We start from the raw sequence: 17344 nt of genomic DNA, 5'->3' as shown, positions 1-17344 counted from the left end.
GAGCCGGTTTAGGTGGTTCATCTGATCATGATGCCTCCTGTTCTCGGCATGTCCAACAGGATAAATGAAAAAGGTTACACTGAATTGGGTTAAAAGAAGTTAAACTAGGTTAAAGGTGCTGTAGGCAGGATTGGGCATCTCCGCCATCTTGCTTAGGTTTACCTCAGCAAGATGGCGATTTCACCCATCTAAGATGGCGATTTGAAACCCAGCACAGCCAATCCTGTCCTGTTTTCTCTGACATCACGCCCTTACGCAAGTTAAGCCCCTCCCACAAGAACGTGCAATGAATGCCCCTCGACCAATCACGGTTAGAGCCTCATGGGCTCTTCTGATTGGTCAAAGATACCTGGAGCTGTTGAGATTCCTTTTCAGCTCAGAACAGAGACAGATGGAAACGCTGCGCCCTCACGGTAGTGCAATTATGCTACACTCCTAAAGGATTATCAATGGATACTCTAACATTTAATCCAAAGAAAACACAGAAAAATTAGCATTGACTAGCAAAATCTGGCCTAAAGCAGCTTTAAATGTAAGGTTAAGTAGCTTTTGGTAAAGTTGAATAAGGTTACACTTGTTCAAGTTAAGTAATTTGGTTACTTTTTGTTGGTTGTTTTTGGGACATTCTGCTGTATTTGAACTTTCCCATTCATGGTCAACAGTTATTTTGCACTCAACAACCCACGTTTGTGTGTTGTCCCTGAGTGTAGATGTCTCGTTTTGTTTGCCCACTGATAAACTGCCGACCTGCATTTCCACCTAAAGCCAGCTTGGCTCGACTCCAACGGCCCCCTAAGTTGGATAAAGTGCTGTGGAAGACGGATAGATTGTTCACTGGAATAGAAACGGCTAATTAAACACTAATGGAAAAAACTGTGCGCCCAATGTATTCATCACAAAGCTAATTTGGTTGCAGGGAATCAATAGTGTGAACTGTACATCTGCTGCGGGGAGCCCACAACAGAGCAGTCATCACACCTGGTGTCAGGTTCACTCCCCTGCAGGGAGGTTTATCTCATTGCCACGGGAGAGAGAGGTAGAAGAGACGCAGCATCACAGTCAGGGTGATGCAGCAGGCCTGATTATCTCCCATTGTGGCCGAGGACCGGGGATCCGGGCAGGACAGGACTCAAACACAGAGCCCATCAGTCTGTCTTGAGCAGGTTGTAAGTGGTCGGGAATGATGTCGCCGGGCGTTGTCGCGGTTAACGCTTCTGGACACTTTGATTTGCGAGTGATTATGTTTGCAGGAGGTAAAACCAGAGTTGATCAGATTGTGTGGTTTCCTCGCGTCGCCGGGAGCAGATGTGTGGTAATATCGGTGCGGCGTGGGAGCAGCTGCTCTCTGTTCATGACCGGTAAACAAAGCAGTCTTGGATGAAGTTAATCACACCATGTGTTCACGTGGCTCGGGACACTCGCGGAAGTTTTCACTCTTTACGGTCCTGGAACAGAGAAGGAACCCACGTCTCAAAATCCAGATCAACACCTTAAACACATACTGTGGAAGATTGACGCTAAGCAAAAAAGACAAAATACATTAAAAAAATTAAGTAATAAACTTAATTTTAATGTTTTTTGTTTCTTCTTTTTCTTTTAGGTGATTCAAACCTTCAGTGCTCAAGATCAGGACCTGCCCAGTGCTGGACAGCAGTTCTCCTTCAGATCGCCCAAAGACGATTTCAAAAACAAGAATTTCACCATTCGTGACTTTGGAAGTAAGGTTTCTTGTTTCTCTGCAAATGTAGAAGCAATGGAGGTTTTTCTATGGAACTGTGGTACATGAGTAGTCAAAAAAAAAAAAAAGTGTGACTTACAGTCTGGGAAATTATTCTCTGAAAACCCGTGTTTGTAACTGAATCATCAAGAAAAAAAAAAAAGAGTGACACCACATCAAACGTGAATGTTCCGATGCATGTTGCATGCTTCACACCATTCACACTGGAAAGATGACACAAAAATAGAAACGTTAAACATGTGGGTAGAAGATGTTGAAGATCTGACATTTTGGAGCCTTACTACACATAAAACATGAAACACGAGGTACATAAAATGTCAAAGTTTGCAAATAAAAGTCGTCGCCAGTTGAAGGAATGACTTTCTACTTCATTTAGCTTTTGCTGTCAGTCAAATACAAGTGATTGTACCGAACATATTTAAAAATACAGTAATTTGATCTCTTGAAGTTTCAGAAACTTTTTGAAATATTTTCTCAGCGTAAACGTGAATAATTCAAACACACATAAGAAAATCAATTACTACAATGATTAACAAACCAGACATCAAAATATACATGTATAATTATGTGTAAATTAACTATTGAGTAAGTCAATAAACAGCATAAATTGACCTCATTTACAGATCAAATCTTCTGTTACAAGTGATGCTTCATGGGAATGTTTTGGTCAGTTCAGATAATAAAGACCAAATGAATCAGATTACAGTAATGAGGAAAATTAAGCGTAGGGAAAACGATTTTCATAACAATAATGTTTTATCTTAAACTGTAAATATCACTTTTCATCATAAATATTTACATTTTGACTGAATGATGAGAATTTACCATGTAGTTTGTTAGACAATTGAAAAAAATTGTATTTTAAAAAAATGCATTTTGCTGTATTTGGTTTTTGAAAATGACTCTTATGAAGTCTTCATGAGAATCATCCACATAGACAAAATACTCAATGTACAAATAAATAAGCAGAAAATTAAGTGACAAAGTGTACTATAGTTGATCTTATTTATAATGACTTGATCATTAACAATTAAAATTAAGTACATATGTCAATAAACAAGAGTTCATAAGGTTGAATGACCACATTATAAAAAGGAATAAATGAGGAATATAAATAAATATTTGACTAAGTGAGTTGGTAGTTCAGAACTACGAGTTCTGTACTGAGTTTAAAGGTTTAGTATAAAGTTTTCAGCTTTTTTCTCACTGTTTTCCAAGATCAATACCAAAATCCAAAGTCAGAACGACACATTGTGTGTTTTATTTCCCTTTAAAGTGGATTTAGTAGAGTTGCTCTGGATGTTGACAAGTTTTGTGCTGTGGGTGTTTGAGCAGAGACTGGTAGACGAGAGCCGCAGTGCTAAAAATAACTGAGGTACTCACACTGATAAAGCCACACATGACACTCCGCTGGCCCAGACCCTTTGAAGTCCCCCCAGTACGGCGAGAAGTGGGACACGGTGGGATGAGGCCGGGGGAATCCAATGCATTCACCATCCTCCTGAACCTGAGATCTGCTTTCCACCTGTGCGGCGGCTTCCAGGCCGATCCGGCCCTGATAGGCAGGGAGAGAGGAGACGTGGCGGTACAAGCAGAAACCTGTGCGCAACATGCTCGGAAAAAACACCCGACCTGCTGTCAGGAAGAAGTGCCAGGGCCCTGCGAGGGGGACAAACCTGCTGTGACAGGGGTCAGACAGTCTACAGCAGGCAGCTCCGACCCGACACGCTCCCCACCCCTCCGCTCGGACACATCCAGCTCTCCTCACACCACCTCTGTTTGTGTGCTCCGATTTACACTTTAGCTTCACACGGCACGGCGAGAGAATTCAATTCAGTTTTATTTATATAGTGTCAAATACTACACAGTCATCTCAAGGCACTTTTACAGAGGAAAAACTCAACAACTCCACATGAGCGAGTAGTGGAGAGAGTGGAAAAGAGGGGGAAAAAAGCCTTTTAACTGGAAGAGACCTGCAGGAACAGACAGATGCTTCCATATTGTTAAGGAAGTTGCATTTGTTGGGTGAACATTAGAGATTGGCTAAAAGTATTTTCACATCAAAGAAAAAATTTCCTAAACACAGATGATTTTTCTGCTATTTTTTTGTTGAGTTTTAGCACCATTATTCCCTCGCTGCTGGCGATTAAAAAATGAAAGCTCCCAACAGTATTTACAGTGCAGTCAGAAAACACAGAGCGGCATTGCAGGGAGCATTGTACTGGGTGTGGTTCGCCTCAAACACCTTTTAAAGTAAACTCGGTAAAATGTGGGGGGCTTTGATGAGACAAGTCTTTGATATGTTCCTCATCTGAGTCAGTCAGGCACTTTTGGAGAGGATTTGATATCAAGCATAAAGCGTTATTAGACGTTGAAAAGTTTCATCTTTCTCCAACTTGGACCTCCAGACTTGTAGAGTTGCTCAGAGGATCGTCCGATTGATGTCTAACCTGCACAGATGAAGGAATCAGATTTCTTTGATTTGTTTGACGGGCGTTTGTTTCCGTTCTCACAGATAACACAGCTGGGATCGTGACGAAGCGGGCCGGCTTCAGACGGCGTCTCCAGGAGATCTACTTCCTCCCCGTGGTCATCGACGACAACGGCTACCCGCCGAAGAGCAGCACGGGCACGCTGACCATCCGCGTGTGCGGCTGCGAGTCGGACGGGTCGCTGCTCACCTGCAGCGCCGAAGCCATCTTCCTGCCTGTGGGTCTCAGCACCGGAGCTCTGATCGCTATCCTCCTGTGCATCGTCATCCTTTTAGGTGAGACCTGCCCCCGAAAGCGGACACAGTCATCAGAGTAACTGCACTTCATAGAAGATGCTCACAAAATAAAATATATGCTGATTTTGCTGCTTGTAATAATGAATTTGTTGAAAGTTTAGCTGGCGCATGACAATACATTTCTGCACAGAGCTGCAGAAATGTTTGATTCTCCAGGAGCAGGTCATTTCTTTACCCCGTATGAAAGTTAAAGCTCTTAAGCTTCATCCTGGTTTTTATGTTGGACTGAATCTCACCTGTGTGTGGTGGCAGCGACTCTTCGTTAGCTCACGGTAGTATCGATCTTCTTGTCCCAATCTTGGCAAAGAGACAGGAGATGACATTTTGTGAAATGTCAACCCATTGACGTTTCTGTCACACGACGATTCTCCCTCAATTTGTGATCTGAGCTGTCTGTGAAGCACAGAGATTTTTCTCTGCAAGCTGAACTGGTATTGAGAAGTCTATAACATCTCAAATTTCCATATTTAGATCTCCACAAAGGTTCATGCTGGTTTACTGTTACCTGATCCAATTAATTAACACTTCCATATTTTCACATATGTCTTTCAACAACAGGATCTTAACCTTTATACAAACTGTTGTAACTTTAATTTGTGAAAAACAATGGCATTTTGGTCGGTTTTAGACCTATAAGCCAAATCCTAATGAACCAATTAACTAACCGTCTGGAAAACTAACCACACTTTATTAATCCCCTTTGGGAAATTTTTTCGCACCCTTTTTCAAAGAGTAGTGAGCAGCCACATTTGGGTGATCCGGCCAGTCGATGGAGGTCAAGGGACCCGCAGCCGGCCCGCTGCTGAAACAGTTTTGTGTTCAGTGTCTATACAATTGAATCAATGCCAGGAAAGAGTCAAGACACTCGGCTTTGAGTCTAAGTAACCAGATGTACTTTGCTTTGGCTTGATTCCAACTTTATACCCTGTGATTTTTGATTAATCCTACTTCAAACATGCCGAGGTGACCATCAGAATCGAGCTGTTGTCTCTTCGGGAGTGTCCACAGTTAATTACATGACCCATTTGAGTATTATCGTTCAATGAGACCTTAAAGATTGGAGGGAGGGAGTGCTTGGCTCTATAAACCAAACCCAATCTCCCTGCTTTACTGAGCTATGAGCTTTGAGATTACTCCACAAGGTCATAATTGTAAAACTCCTCCTTAATTCTCTGTTGTTAATGTCCGAGACTCATCTGCATAGCAGGGAGGAAGTAAATGTGGGTTTATTGCATCGTTTTCTGAATTATGAACGTGGGATGGCTGGTTGTTAAAGAAGTTCTCGTTCCACTCCAGAAGTCAGAGGGCGGCCGCGACCTTTGAATTCAGCTGTATTTATTTTTCTCGACATCCGTCTGATTTACGAGACTCCACCACTACGTCCCGTAATTAATCCTCCTTCATTCCCTCTCAGCTTCAGTGTCATAGTTTCATATTTGATTGAACATAAAAGCTCACAGATGACTGTGTTGGTGTGCCGCAGAGCTGTGTCGGTGTATCCCCCCCCCCACCCACCCTCATCCCTCCTCCTTTATACGAGAGGAATGTCTTCAAAGCTCTAAGCCGACTCACCCCCAAGGCTGAGGCTGACGCCAAACTGTCATGCTGTCCCTGAGCAGGGAAAGTGGCAGAGAAAATCAGAACTCACACTGAGAACATTTCCATAGAGCCACTTAGTTTGTGCGGAGGATTTGTCAGGATGACCCAGTTGTCCCATGAGGAGGAATGAGGAGGTAAATTAAACAAACCGCCACCCAGACTTTCATCTGCATCGCTGTTTCTCTCAAAGTCACGTGGCTTGGCTGCACCTAATTGCGAGCGGCGTTGAACCGGACTTGCCCTATAATAACCTCCCTGCGGTGGGAGTCTGGAATCAAACCACTGGGGGGAGCTGGCACACTACGCAAGGGGGGCTAAAAATCACTTGGGTGAGGAAGAAGTCAGACACAGAGAGGGTGAAAGGGAGAGACCTACTTAGGGCTTTTTTTTTCCCTCAGTGTGAATTCTTTCATATGAGGGATCTCAGTTATAGTCTGGCCATTTCGCGTCCTCTTAGATGTAACTTGCAAAAGACCCAAAGGAGACACTGCATTTTTCAGTGAATAGACACATACAGGTGGGAGGTAGACAGAAAACAGTGGCTTGAAAGGAAGAAAAACAGCAGATTTTCAGTCTCAGTGAGTTGGATGAGCAAAGTTCTTATTAGTAGCAACTGATTGGATGGCAAACTCATTAGCTGTTCTTTTTGTGTGTATGCATTGAGGCAGTTTAACCCTGAACCAATGTTTACGGTCCATTTTAAGTGCCTGGCGCTTCACCCACCAATGCAGTATCATTTTTACTGATTTGCAGGTCAGGCATGTAGATGAAAACAGGCTTAAATTAGTCTGAAACAGTTTTGTATTTTCATCAAAGTTTGGCATCAATGTTGTTTTAATGCTCAGTGTAATTGTATAGCCAGCACTAACTATGCCATTGTAATATTGGCAAACTTATAACTTAGATGTCTGGACAAGATTAAGAATCCACAGTCATGCTAGCAAGCTCTCCAAGGCTGTACCGGGAGCTTAGAGATAATTGCTAATGTCAGCACGCTAACATGCTCATAATGACTACAGTAATGCTCACCGCTAGCAGGTAGCACTCGCCATTTTAGCTGTGCGTGTTGGTGTGCTAAATCCAGCTAATTAGTGTATAAGTGCTGATGGGAATTGGATCCTTTTGCAGGTACTTTATCAAAAACTAAAGTAGCAGCTGGACCAGATCAAACTGGCGCTGTAAAGAAAGCCTGGGGAAGCACATAGACGCCACTATTCAACATCTGAAGACTATTTATCGAAACATTTTAAATAAGTGCTGAAATAGTTCAGGCTTGACTAAAGTGATGGGGCTGGTGTCGACAGATAGCTTGCTAGCTTTATTAAAGATGCTTTTGAAATCACACAAAAAACACGTAGCAACGTAGAATCTTGAAGGGACAGTAATGTGGATAGAGACCAGGGACCTCACTTGTAAAACACGGTGTAGGATACATACTAAAAAGTACGTCTGTGCACGCCCAAAAGTCAAAAATGGAGTACGCAAAAAAAGACAGATTAACAAAACCGGTGCATGCACACCTGCACGTACTTTTCCCTTTATAAATCACAGTCAGCTGGGAAAGCTGCGCAGGTGGATTCTCCTCGTGTCCCGCCCTGGATACAATTTCAGGAACAAGTGATGTACATAATATAAGAAAAGTATTTATTTAGATCGAAAGCTTACATGTAAACACAGCACTCCTGCAGCAGTGAAACACTTTCGTTTGGATGAACTTCTCCGGCACTGGCATGTTGTGTCCTGTCTCCTCTCTGCAGCAGTGTGTCCGGAGCACATGGAGAATCTGACGTGTCCTGGCCAAAACTGTACTGCAGACTCTAACAAATCAGTAAAGTCATGACGAATAGTGTGTTATTTCTGAAAATGCAGCTTCATTAAAGATGCTGTTAAGAACCAACAGACATGCTGCTGTCTTATCATATAAGCTGCGTGAGAGCTTCAGAGCCTTGAAAGTCTGTGATGAAATTAAACGTATAAGATCTCCACCTCATCATCTGTGCAGTTGGGTTGTCCTGTGTCCAAAATCTCTGTACTCCAGAGTTAAAATTGGCGTAGCGGTGCGCACATTCTCACGTCAAATACATATCTGAAAATCCTGATGGTGGTGTAGGAAGTGTTGTACAAGACTTCAGACGTTTTGAGAGTAAGCAGCGTTTATGAATCAGGCCCCAGGGTTTTTAACATATGGGAAGATGAGTGATATGATGGTTTAATGGGGCATCAAACTACCAACCTCAGACGATCAGCCCAACCATCATCATTCATTGATTCTCTTGTTTTTGGTTTCATGGATGCATTTGTTCTTCTAGAAGAGATTATTATTTGTGTAGTCTGTCTCTGTAAATTCACTGCCTGATGAGTCATTGAAGTGTTTTCTTTTGTCCCCCTCAGTTATTGTGGTGCTCTACGTGGGCCTGAGACGGCAGAAGAAAAAGGAAACCCTCATGTCATCCAAAGAGGACGTCCGGGACAACGTGATCCACTACGATGACGAAGGAGGCGGCGAGGAGGACACGCACGCGTTCGACATGGGGACGCTCCGAAACCCCAAGGTGGTCAAGGAGAACCTGTACCGCCGGGACGTGAAGCCCGAGATGAAGCGAGGCCCCAGGCCGCCTGTTTCTCAGGACAGCGCGGACATCCGGGACTTCATCAACCAGCGCCTGACAGAACACGACACTGACAACTCAGCCCCGCCCTACGACTCCCTGGCGACGTACGCCTACGAAGGCGACGGCTCGGTGGCCGAGTCGCTCAGCTCCATCGAGTCGGTTGCCATAGACCTCGAGGAGGACTACGATTACCTCAGTGACTGGGGCCCCCGCTTCAAGACTCTGGCAGGAATATTCGGGGAGCAGTCAGAAACTCAGTCGGACTCAACAACCATGGAGAACACACATTGATGTTATTCACAGACTCAACAAGCAAAATATGTAACATCGCTCTTTCGGTTGGTTCGTTTTTTGTTGTTTTTTTTTCCGTGTTATCTCATTTCATTTTTCACCAGCTCACTCGTTTTTCTATTTGATGCGGTACTTTATCATTCTCAGTCCTGAAATTGTAAAAAAAAATAAATAAATAAAAAAATTGAAAACTGAAGAAGAGGAGGAAATCTGGTTAGATGAGCAGCCATTCAGTTTCCTTTCAGTTGAATGTTGTTTGTTGTCTTATATTTTCTTTCCTCTTGGGGGGGATACTCATGGAAATTCTGCCATTTCCCAGAACATCCTTTAAAGTGCCTCAATATAATTGTTCTTTCACTTGCTGTTTCATTCCATACATCCGATGTTCTTTTTTTTTTTCTTCTTCTTCTTCTTAGAACCCCGTAGGTTTAAGCTGATCCAGTCGGCGTAGCGTACCGTGTTCAGACTGGCCGAGGCGTCTACTGAGACCAACATCTGCTCTGTGGGGACAATGAGATGGCCCGAGTTTGGCCAAAGATGTTTTGAATGTTATTTATTCTTCTATTTATTTATTGGCTGATTGAGTTGATTAGAATTTTTTTGGTGTGTATTTATCTATTTATCTCTCAGTCATCGGTCTGTATTTTTTATTTTTTTGAAGACACAAAAGGATTTTGTAATTAATCGAAGCCCACATGAAAATGTATGTTTCTGTTAGGTGGGTCCTGTGAATAGACTTGTACTAGAGATGTAAAAAGATACATTAGGGCTAAATACTACAGTTCAGTCATGTAATAAGCACTGTTTTCTTAAATAAAACACGCTTGGACAGAAAACCTCTTATAATTTATTTATTACCAGCAAAAATTAGACCATCAAGATGAAAAAAATGTCAACACAAAATCCTTCATTCGAGATAACACTGTTTATGATAAACATAATTGGACTTGTGTGAGTCTGAAGCTGATAACAGAAAACAATATTACAAGCAGAGTTGTATTATATTATTATATATATTATATGAAAATAGATAATTCAACATTTTGGCAGATTCAGTCTTAACGCGTCATCAGAAAAGTGACCATTTGTAAACCGTTTTTTACTATATACATATTTGTCATTATTATGATGCGGGGCATGAATATGAGGTGATGCTTGATATGCTGTCAACCTTCCATGAAATAACAATTAGTGAGCTTTAGTGGGTTGCATTGGCTTCATGATGAACAGATGTGTCTGTGCTTCTGTCCAATCAGTGTTGAGCGTGTCACTGACAGCACGTCCAATCAGTGACGACTCCTGTCAGCAGGTCCCTTCCTCTTCAGCTGTGTCTGTGATTTATGTTTTTTTTTTTTTGTACCTTTTTGCAAATTTTGTCCTGCTTTCTGAATTGTGAAATGCTTTCCGATAAATTTGTAGTATTTTCTACAAATTTTTCTGTTTCTGATTTTTGTAGTGTTTAGCACTTCCAGACCAAAGTAGGATACTGGCTAATGCAAATGTTAATCTTTCACATCACTACAAGGCTTCAATTTCTGAAATGTTCTGTAAACAGCAGTTCAAGTCCATTGACGCTGGTCTCACACTGTGGTGTGTGTCCGGTCCGGGTCCTGCTCTGGCTCCGGTTTTACCACAGCACTTTCACTCACAATGCCTCCATTGCATCTGCCAGAGGAGGATAAGTTGATTTTTGTTTTTGAAGTAATCAATTGTTCATCGAATAGTTACAGTTTTCTGAGTGGATACATCCTCTTTAAACTAAATCTCTCCAAGTCACAGAAAAGCCAATCAAGGCACAAAAATTATTACAAGTCCCATAGAGGCTTCGGCCAAAGGTTTCAAAATGACCAATTTCTCCCCTCAGTGGATGGAGGGGCTCTGGCGTTTTCCCGCCATGGTCCGGTGATGACCTAATGGACGGTCTGGAAGAAAGCCAGGGTGGTGACACACATTGCAGAGCTGCTGGTAGTGAGAGGGGGAAGGAAAGGAGTGATGCAATGTCCCTATATTGGTCTTCCTCCATCACCTTCAACAAGTCCACCAAGGTAGAGTTACAGTGTAGGTGTGGTGGTGTGTTCAAACAGGCATTAAGTGATCTACGACCCTTGCAAAAAAGCTGGAATTGCATCCGGAGTGATGGGAGTGAGCATCTTTTTCAGGGAGGAAAGATGGTGAGCCTACTTTATTTTTGACTTTTATTTTTTGTTGATCTGACATTTAGATTTCATATTGAGCTTGACTCATGGGGCCTGATCTACGGCTTTGCATGGACAAAAATGGACAAAATGTGATATTTCATGTACAAACAATCATGAAAGCTGCATTAAGGAGTTTTTCAAGTTTAAAAATACTTATTTTCCTCCATAGATATGTTACACATTTTTAATGATGTGTATAATGTGCCCTGACATATTTATTGCAAGTACCTCTAACAGCGCTAAATTGTCACTTGAAAGTTGAAGCGCCGGTCCGGCACCAGAATTTTTTTGGGGAGAATTTGAGAGAATGTGACATAATGCGCCCCAGCTGACCTGATTTAGTTAGGTTTCATTTTGTCCGCCATTACTCTGCCAGATGCTTAGTGAGCAACAACTGAGCAGGATCTTCCAGAAAGTAAGAAAAGACTGGCTTCTAGCACTGCCACAGCTCCAGCACAGACCCCACCAGGTAAAAGAAGCTGAAATCTTACTCGAGCGCTACTAAACGAGCGAGGAAGGAGTTCCTCTCTTCCGTGCACACGAGCCACAGGCACGAGTTTTTCACTAAGCTGCATTATGCCCAAGGCCTGCAGGGGGCGCTGTTTCGCATAAAACGTGCAAACTCCTTAATGCACCTTTAAGGAGATGCCTTGAGGATTACATTTCATAGACGTGCAAAATAACACGCTATCCATTTAGCATGTTTTCTTCTCCCTCACTGGCTCACCACTACTTTTATTTGTGGACATTACAATAACAAAGTGTTCGTTATTGGGGTTTTTTTTCCCTTCCATCTTCAATAACAGGAATAATGTGGGTTTCCTCCAACTGTGTGTGAAGTGTGTGTGGTTGTCTCTCTGTTTGTTTTCCCTATTATGGATTACGCAGAAAAGAAGAAAGATGGATGGTCATTTTAACTTCCTCCACCAACATGTCAGTTTTGTTTTATTTGTCTTGTGTATTTGTGTTTGTCAGTACTCTGTGTGTTGTAGATCAGTGTGTGAGTGAGTGCTCCTGTCTCTGCATGGATCTTTGTCCTTTTTCAGGTGGAGATGTGTTGGTGTGGACCAAACCCAAACTTCAGCAGCAGTTCTAGCTAACAGCAACCACGCCGTCTTTGTAATCAAATCCCCTCAATCAGCCAGCTTTCTTGAAATGAGTATTGACATCTGTAGAAACTTCATATTACACCTTCAACTAAATGATTTGGTGCATTTTTACCCATCCATCCATCTTCTTTATTGTTAAGTCCGTATGGGGCCACAGTGGCAGTAGAGAGAGCAAAGGAGCCCAGACATCTCTGTCCCCTGTAACTTCCTACAGCTCTCCTGGGGGAACCCCAAGCTGCCCCCAGACCAAATCAGAGGTAGGATCTCTCTCGCGATGGGCAGATCATTATAGCGTTATATGTCGTGCTCTCTTGCATGCCTGCATGCGACATTGCTGATGCATGATGTCATGTAGTACTCACCGAGTGTAGTAGGGATCTTTTCCCTGTCGGACTCGACAGCAGTATTGGTGCACTCTTAATAATTATCATGAATACTAATGCTAACAATGGTCATCGTGGAAAAGGAAAAAAAAAACGAAAAATCAAGCACCACCTGGATTACCTTCATATGCCCACAGGGTAAGGACACATTCATTTGAGAATTTGTGCATTCGCATGCTATTCACTTACCTCCCTGTTTGTTTGTTTGTTGTTTATATGACACTTGGAAGTGAAAACTTTCATTTCATTTTGGCCATCTGTTTACATGATGATGGGGCTCTTTCCCTATTGAAAGACATTTTGAAAACAACTTCCAAGATGTTTCAAAAACATTAGAGAAAAACGCACATTTCTGAACGTGAAGCTGAAAACGTTCTATAACGGTTCCAAAAAGACTCGTCCGAGGTCAATCGGTAGCTGCAAATTGCTGGTGTAAGTGAATTCGACTGCAGGTGGTTGTTAATCAGTGAGCATCGGCTGGCTCCAGCAACCTCTGACCTGAAGGGTGGGTGAGGTGGCATAAAAGATGGATGGATTGATGTAAAATCCCATGTAGGTGAGGAGATGGAGGCATTGGCTGGCGGTAGTCGGGTGTGAGTGGTCAGTCCAGTGACAATGATCTATGAATCCTCGTGTGATCACGAAACATATCATTCCTCTCTCTCCCTGCTGCTGCTGCCGCTGCTGCGTGGCCTTTCCAGAAACAACGTTTCCACAACATTTTTGGCTGGGCCCGTCTCGTGGCGCCATAGGCTCGCGCTGACAGAGACATCAACAGAGAGGAGGCTGCATAAACATGAGAGAACTGGCACAATCCATGCACCGGCTCCCGGGGTGGGGTGGTGGGGGGGTCCAGTCATTACACCCAGCCAAGGCCAAAAAGAAGAGATGGCACTGATACGTTTGTGTTGGACTGAGTTCAACCTTCGGCACCCCTGTCCAGACTCACTGTTCAGACTCATTATTACAGCCAACACTCCAGTTAATTTACCCAAAATACCCCAGAAATGCATTTGGTCCCGTTTCATTTCAGAAAACGTCTGCGTTTACACAGCATTTCATAGATGATGTGCATTTAAAACAGGAACTGCAGAACTACTGAAAACGAGTTAGCATGTGTAGCTGCAAAATCATCCCATTTCCTCCTCTTCCCACAAACATGGCGTGAGTGTTTCCAGAATGTCTCACCTTGGTAGGGTTGTGAAAATACACACCCAAAACCAATGAAAGTTTTCTGTTTTCAATTGAAAACATTATGTAAACGGAGCCTAAGACATGACAAAATCATGAATATCTTCCGTGGCATTCATGCACCGAGAGCACTGTTCAATTAGTGTTAAGAAAGGTGTTTGCAGCCTTCACTTTTCCGAGGTTGTGCGTCGTGCTCGTCTGTCAGGATGCAGCAACCGTTGTTTGTCAAAGCTGCTTTTGAGTTGACTCGCGTTTCGTTGTACGTACTGTCGCAAGTCGTCCTTTTGCCGCAACAATACGAGCTGTCAGTCTATTGGGAGCAGTTAAGTTGTGAGAATATAATGGGAATAAATCAAAAAAGTCCTGAAAATAATTTAAAAAAGTTAAAAAAAAAAAACTTCGAAAAGAAAAATAAAGATCAAAGTTAATAAAAGACATGGTGTACAACTGAGAAAAAGAGCTGTTAGTTTATTAAGAACGCCTCTGGATGAAAGAGCGCAAACATTATTAAAGTAATTAAAGCTTATTTGTTGGTTGCTTGTGTTTAATTACAGCATTCTGTATTAGAACTATATTTAACAAAAAGTCAAAGCTAGAAATGCTCATGTTACAGACGCGGTTAGCAGTTGTTTGTTGCTGTGTGAATAACCCCATTAAAAAAAGAAGAAAACCTTATTTCTTCCCATGATTCACCACATATTGCCTCCATTGATGGGAGTCAGTCATATTTCAGTGTGGTTATATTTCTGTGGTTTTTTACACCGAAGATAAAGTGGGAACGAACAGGGTGAAGAAGTCAGCCAGCGAATAATAGAAAGAAAACACGTTCCTCCTTTGAAGGTATTACACAGAAATTAAGCTGCAAAGTAACTTTTTAAACCCGTGGCCGCATTTCAAAAGCCCGTGTGAAAGACTCAGATTTGTGTGAAGTGTCTTTATTTTCCAACTTGTCGCTGTTCTCCAGAAACAGTGTGATCCCCAACAAGTCAAAAAAAAACCCTCCTCGCTCCGTTTTTCTTTATATTCTCCTTCAGAAAAGAAAAACCCCTGAACAAAACCAAGGACACCCAACACATCAGACACATGGGAAGTTTACGAATATATCAAAATGGAATGTTTAAAAGGAAGAGGTAACTGAGGGTATTTTAGGAGACAGACACTTAAAAACAATTATTGTTTTACAATGTTAGAAATTTCGGCTGCATGATGTTCGCTTTCTCGTCTTTTCACGTACACAAACATCCAGATATATAGAGAGCATCTTCCTCTCCCACACGTCTAATGTCTCAGCTCATGTTTGGTTATTTATTTAATTGTGACTTTATTAGTCCTTCCACAACTTATCAAATACCCAAGCAACAACTGGAATCAAGTCTTAATTTTCCATAACTTGTTACAAAACACCGTTATCAAAAATGACACTTTGACAGGTCAACTCCTGTGATTTTGGTCTCCAAAAGCTTTTTCTGTGTCTATTTCTGATGTGAGCCTCGGTCCTCACTGAATGTTCTCTGTAGTTCACAAGGTTCTGGACATTACTGCTCTTAGCCATAAATTGCAAGCGAGGAAACAAATGCATTAAACATTAAATGCCAATGACTCAGCGTACGACTGCAGCCTTTCCTCAGACGCTCATGGTTTAATGTGGCATTGACACAAAATGTGGAAAATAAGGACGGCTTCTTAGCGCGGGTTCATGTCTTGTGGAGCACAATAAAGGAAAAAATTTTCTTAAAGGCATGCATTTCTTTTGCTCTTCAAGTCACGCTTGGCAACATAAAATCCAAGGATTGAATAAATGGGATGACATCAACATAAAGTCATGTGATTTGGTCTCATTCGGTGGAAAAAGTAGAGGTCTGGGTTGTTTTTTGATTTAGCATAAAGAAGCTAAAACAGAGTGAGGAGACGTTTGTAACAAGATATTTTGTGATTCAACTCTCCTTTTTATGCGCAGAACATAATCCCTAAAATAGCCGTCGTTTAGACTGTATTATTTTTGCCAGGTCATTAGCTACTGAGAAGAGGAGCCCCCTCATACTGGGCCATATGCTGCTCTCTGCTCAGACTTAACATGAAGAGCACATCCCGTCTGAACTCCCTCCTCTCCCTCCTCCAGTCTGCTGTACCAGCACTGGCAGACACAGACCATTTCCTACCACTATCTGCCTCCAGGGACTGTGCATGTGCTATTTATAAAGCCAATACAAAAGCAGGTTAATCTCCCCGGTGCGGCGTGCGTGTTATTACCGAGCCCGTGACTACAAAGTTTGCAAGCATGTAATCTCTTTTAAAAGAAAAATATTAGCGGGCTGGATTTCTGTGTATGTTGTCAAAATATTGACAGAAAGTACATGTATTGGTTGCCTCTTTGAGGGCGGGGCTACAGTCGCTTGACTTCGTGAGACCTTAAAATAGCTTGTGTGGAAATGGGATTAAGGTAAGGATGTGCACATTCTGCATGCTCGCTGCTGTTTATTCCAACTTTTCAGACCTGTCTCTTCTGTACGATTCCAACTCCCGGAGTCTCTGGAGAAGTGGGCCAAGATGATTTAAAATCCACTTCTCGAGTCTCCTTCAACTGCAGTGCTACTTGTGGTATTTAAGTAGAAATGATCTGTATTTCCCTTTTTTACTTTTTTTTTTTATTTTGCCATGACACCCAGTTTGAGGTTTTTCTGAGAGAGCGAGCTCCAGAAGTATTGAATGAGGCAGAGCATGCCTGCCTGGAGCTGTCCTTCTGTGCACCACTGATACTGTAAATGCGTGGAAGACCCAGACTCCTTGAAAAGATTTGACCACAGATCTGTGAAATTAGACAGATTACTGATTAAAACTAGAAAGCACTCGGAGACTACATACCTCTTGCAAGGCTGCACTCAGAGTCTGATATTTTTATTAAAACTGTTTGGGGGAAACCGACTTTGAGAACAGAACAAATCATCCAAAAGAAAAAAGAAGCCTTTCAAACAAGTCAACAGCATCATTTCATTGTGTGTGTTTTATTATTGCAATGACATTAATTGTTGTTGTAATCAATGGCTACGTCTATTTCTGAGACATTATTGTGGATAACCATCAGACTACTTTGTTCAAAGATAAAAACAGTGATAGCAGGGTTGTCAGCGGCCACATACAGACCAATATCATCTTGAGCGGGATGGACCAGTAAAATAGTGCTATAATAAACTTTCAATTTTAGCTTTAAAATTTTCCTTTGTTGTGATGCAGACTCATATATAATGTCTCTATTTTCACAAAACCAAACAATTACTGTTGAAAATGACAACAGTCTTAACATTAAGTCAATCTTAATGAAACCTGCTAATCCAAATGCCATTTACTTGGTGGATTGGAGCCTCTTGGGGCCAGTTTTGGCCCAGGGGCCTTATCTTTGACACCACTGAGCTTGATGATTGCACAGCTGCTGTCTCT

General features: G+C 42.2%; 1 protein-coding gene across 2 annotated transcripts in view; it reads left to right on the top strand.

Annotated features, from left to right (window-relative positions):
* Window positions 1–17124, top strand: part of LOC115394184 (cadherin-12-like) — a 159236-nt gene extending 142112 nt beyond the window's left edge. Inside the window, exons 10-12 of one of the 2 annotated variants that reach the window (XM_030099400.1) lie at window positions 1601–1718; window positions 4254–4505; window positions 8517–9175. In XM_030099400.1, the coding sequence (XP_029955260.1) occupies window positions 1601–1718; window positions 4254–4505; window positions 8517–9028 (882 nt within the window). In that variant the 3' untranslated portion in view covers window positions 9029–9175. Of the gene's footprint in view, window positions 1–1600; window positions 1724–4253; window positions 4506–8516; window positions 9176–17111 lie in introns of those variants that run through there. The other variant, XM_030099401.1, reaches the window with a different exon arrangement.
* Window positions 17125–17344: the final 220 nt, after the last annotated feature.

This window comes from Salarias fasciatus, chromosome 9 (assembly GCF_902148845.1).
Source record: "Salarias fasciatus chromosome 9, fSalaFa1.1, whole genome shotgun sequence".
Taxonomy (NCBI): domain Eukaryota; kingdom Metazoa; phylum Chordata; class Actinopteri; order Blenniiformes; family Blenniidae; genus Salarias; species Salarias fasciatus.
This window is presented reverse-complemented; position numbering and strand designations above follow the sequence as displayed.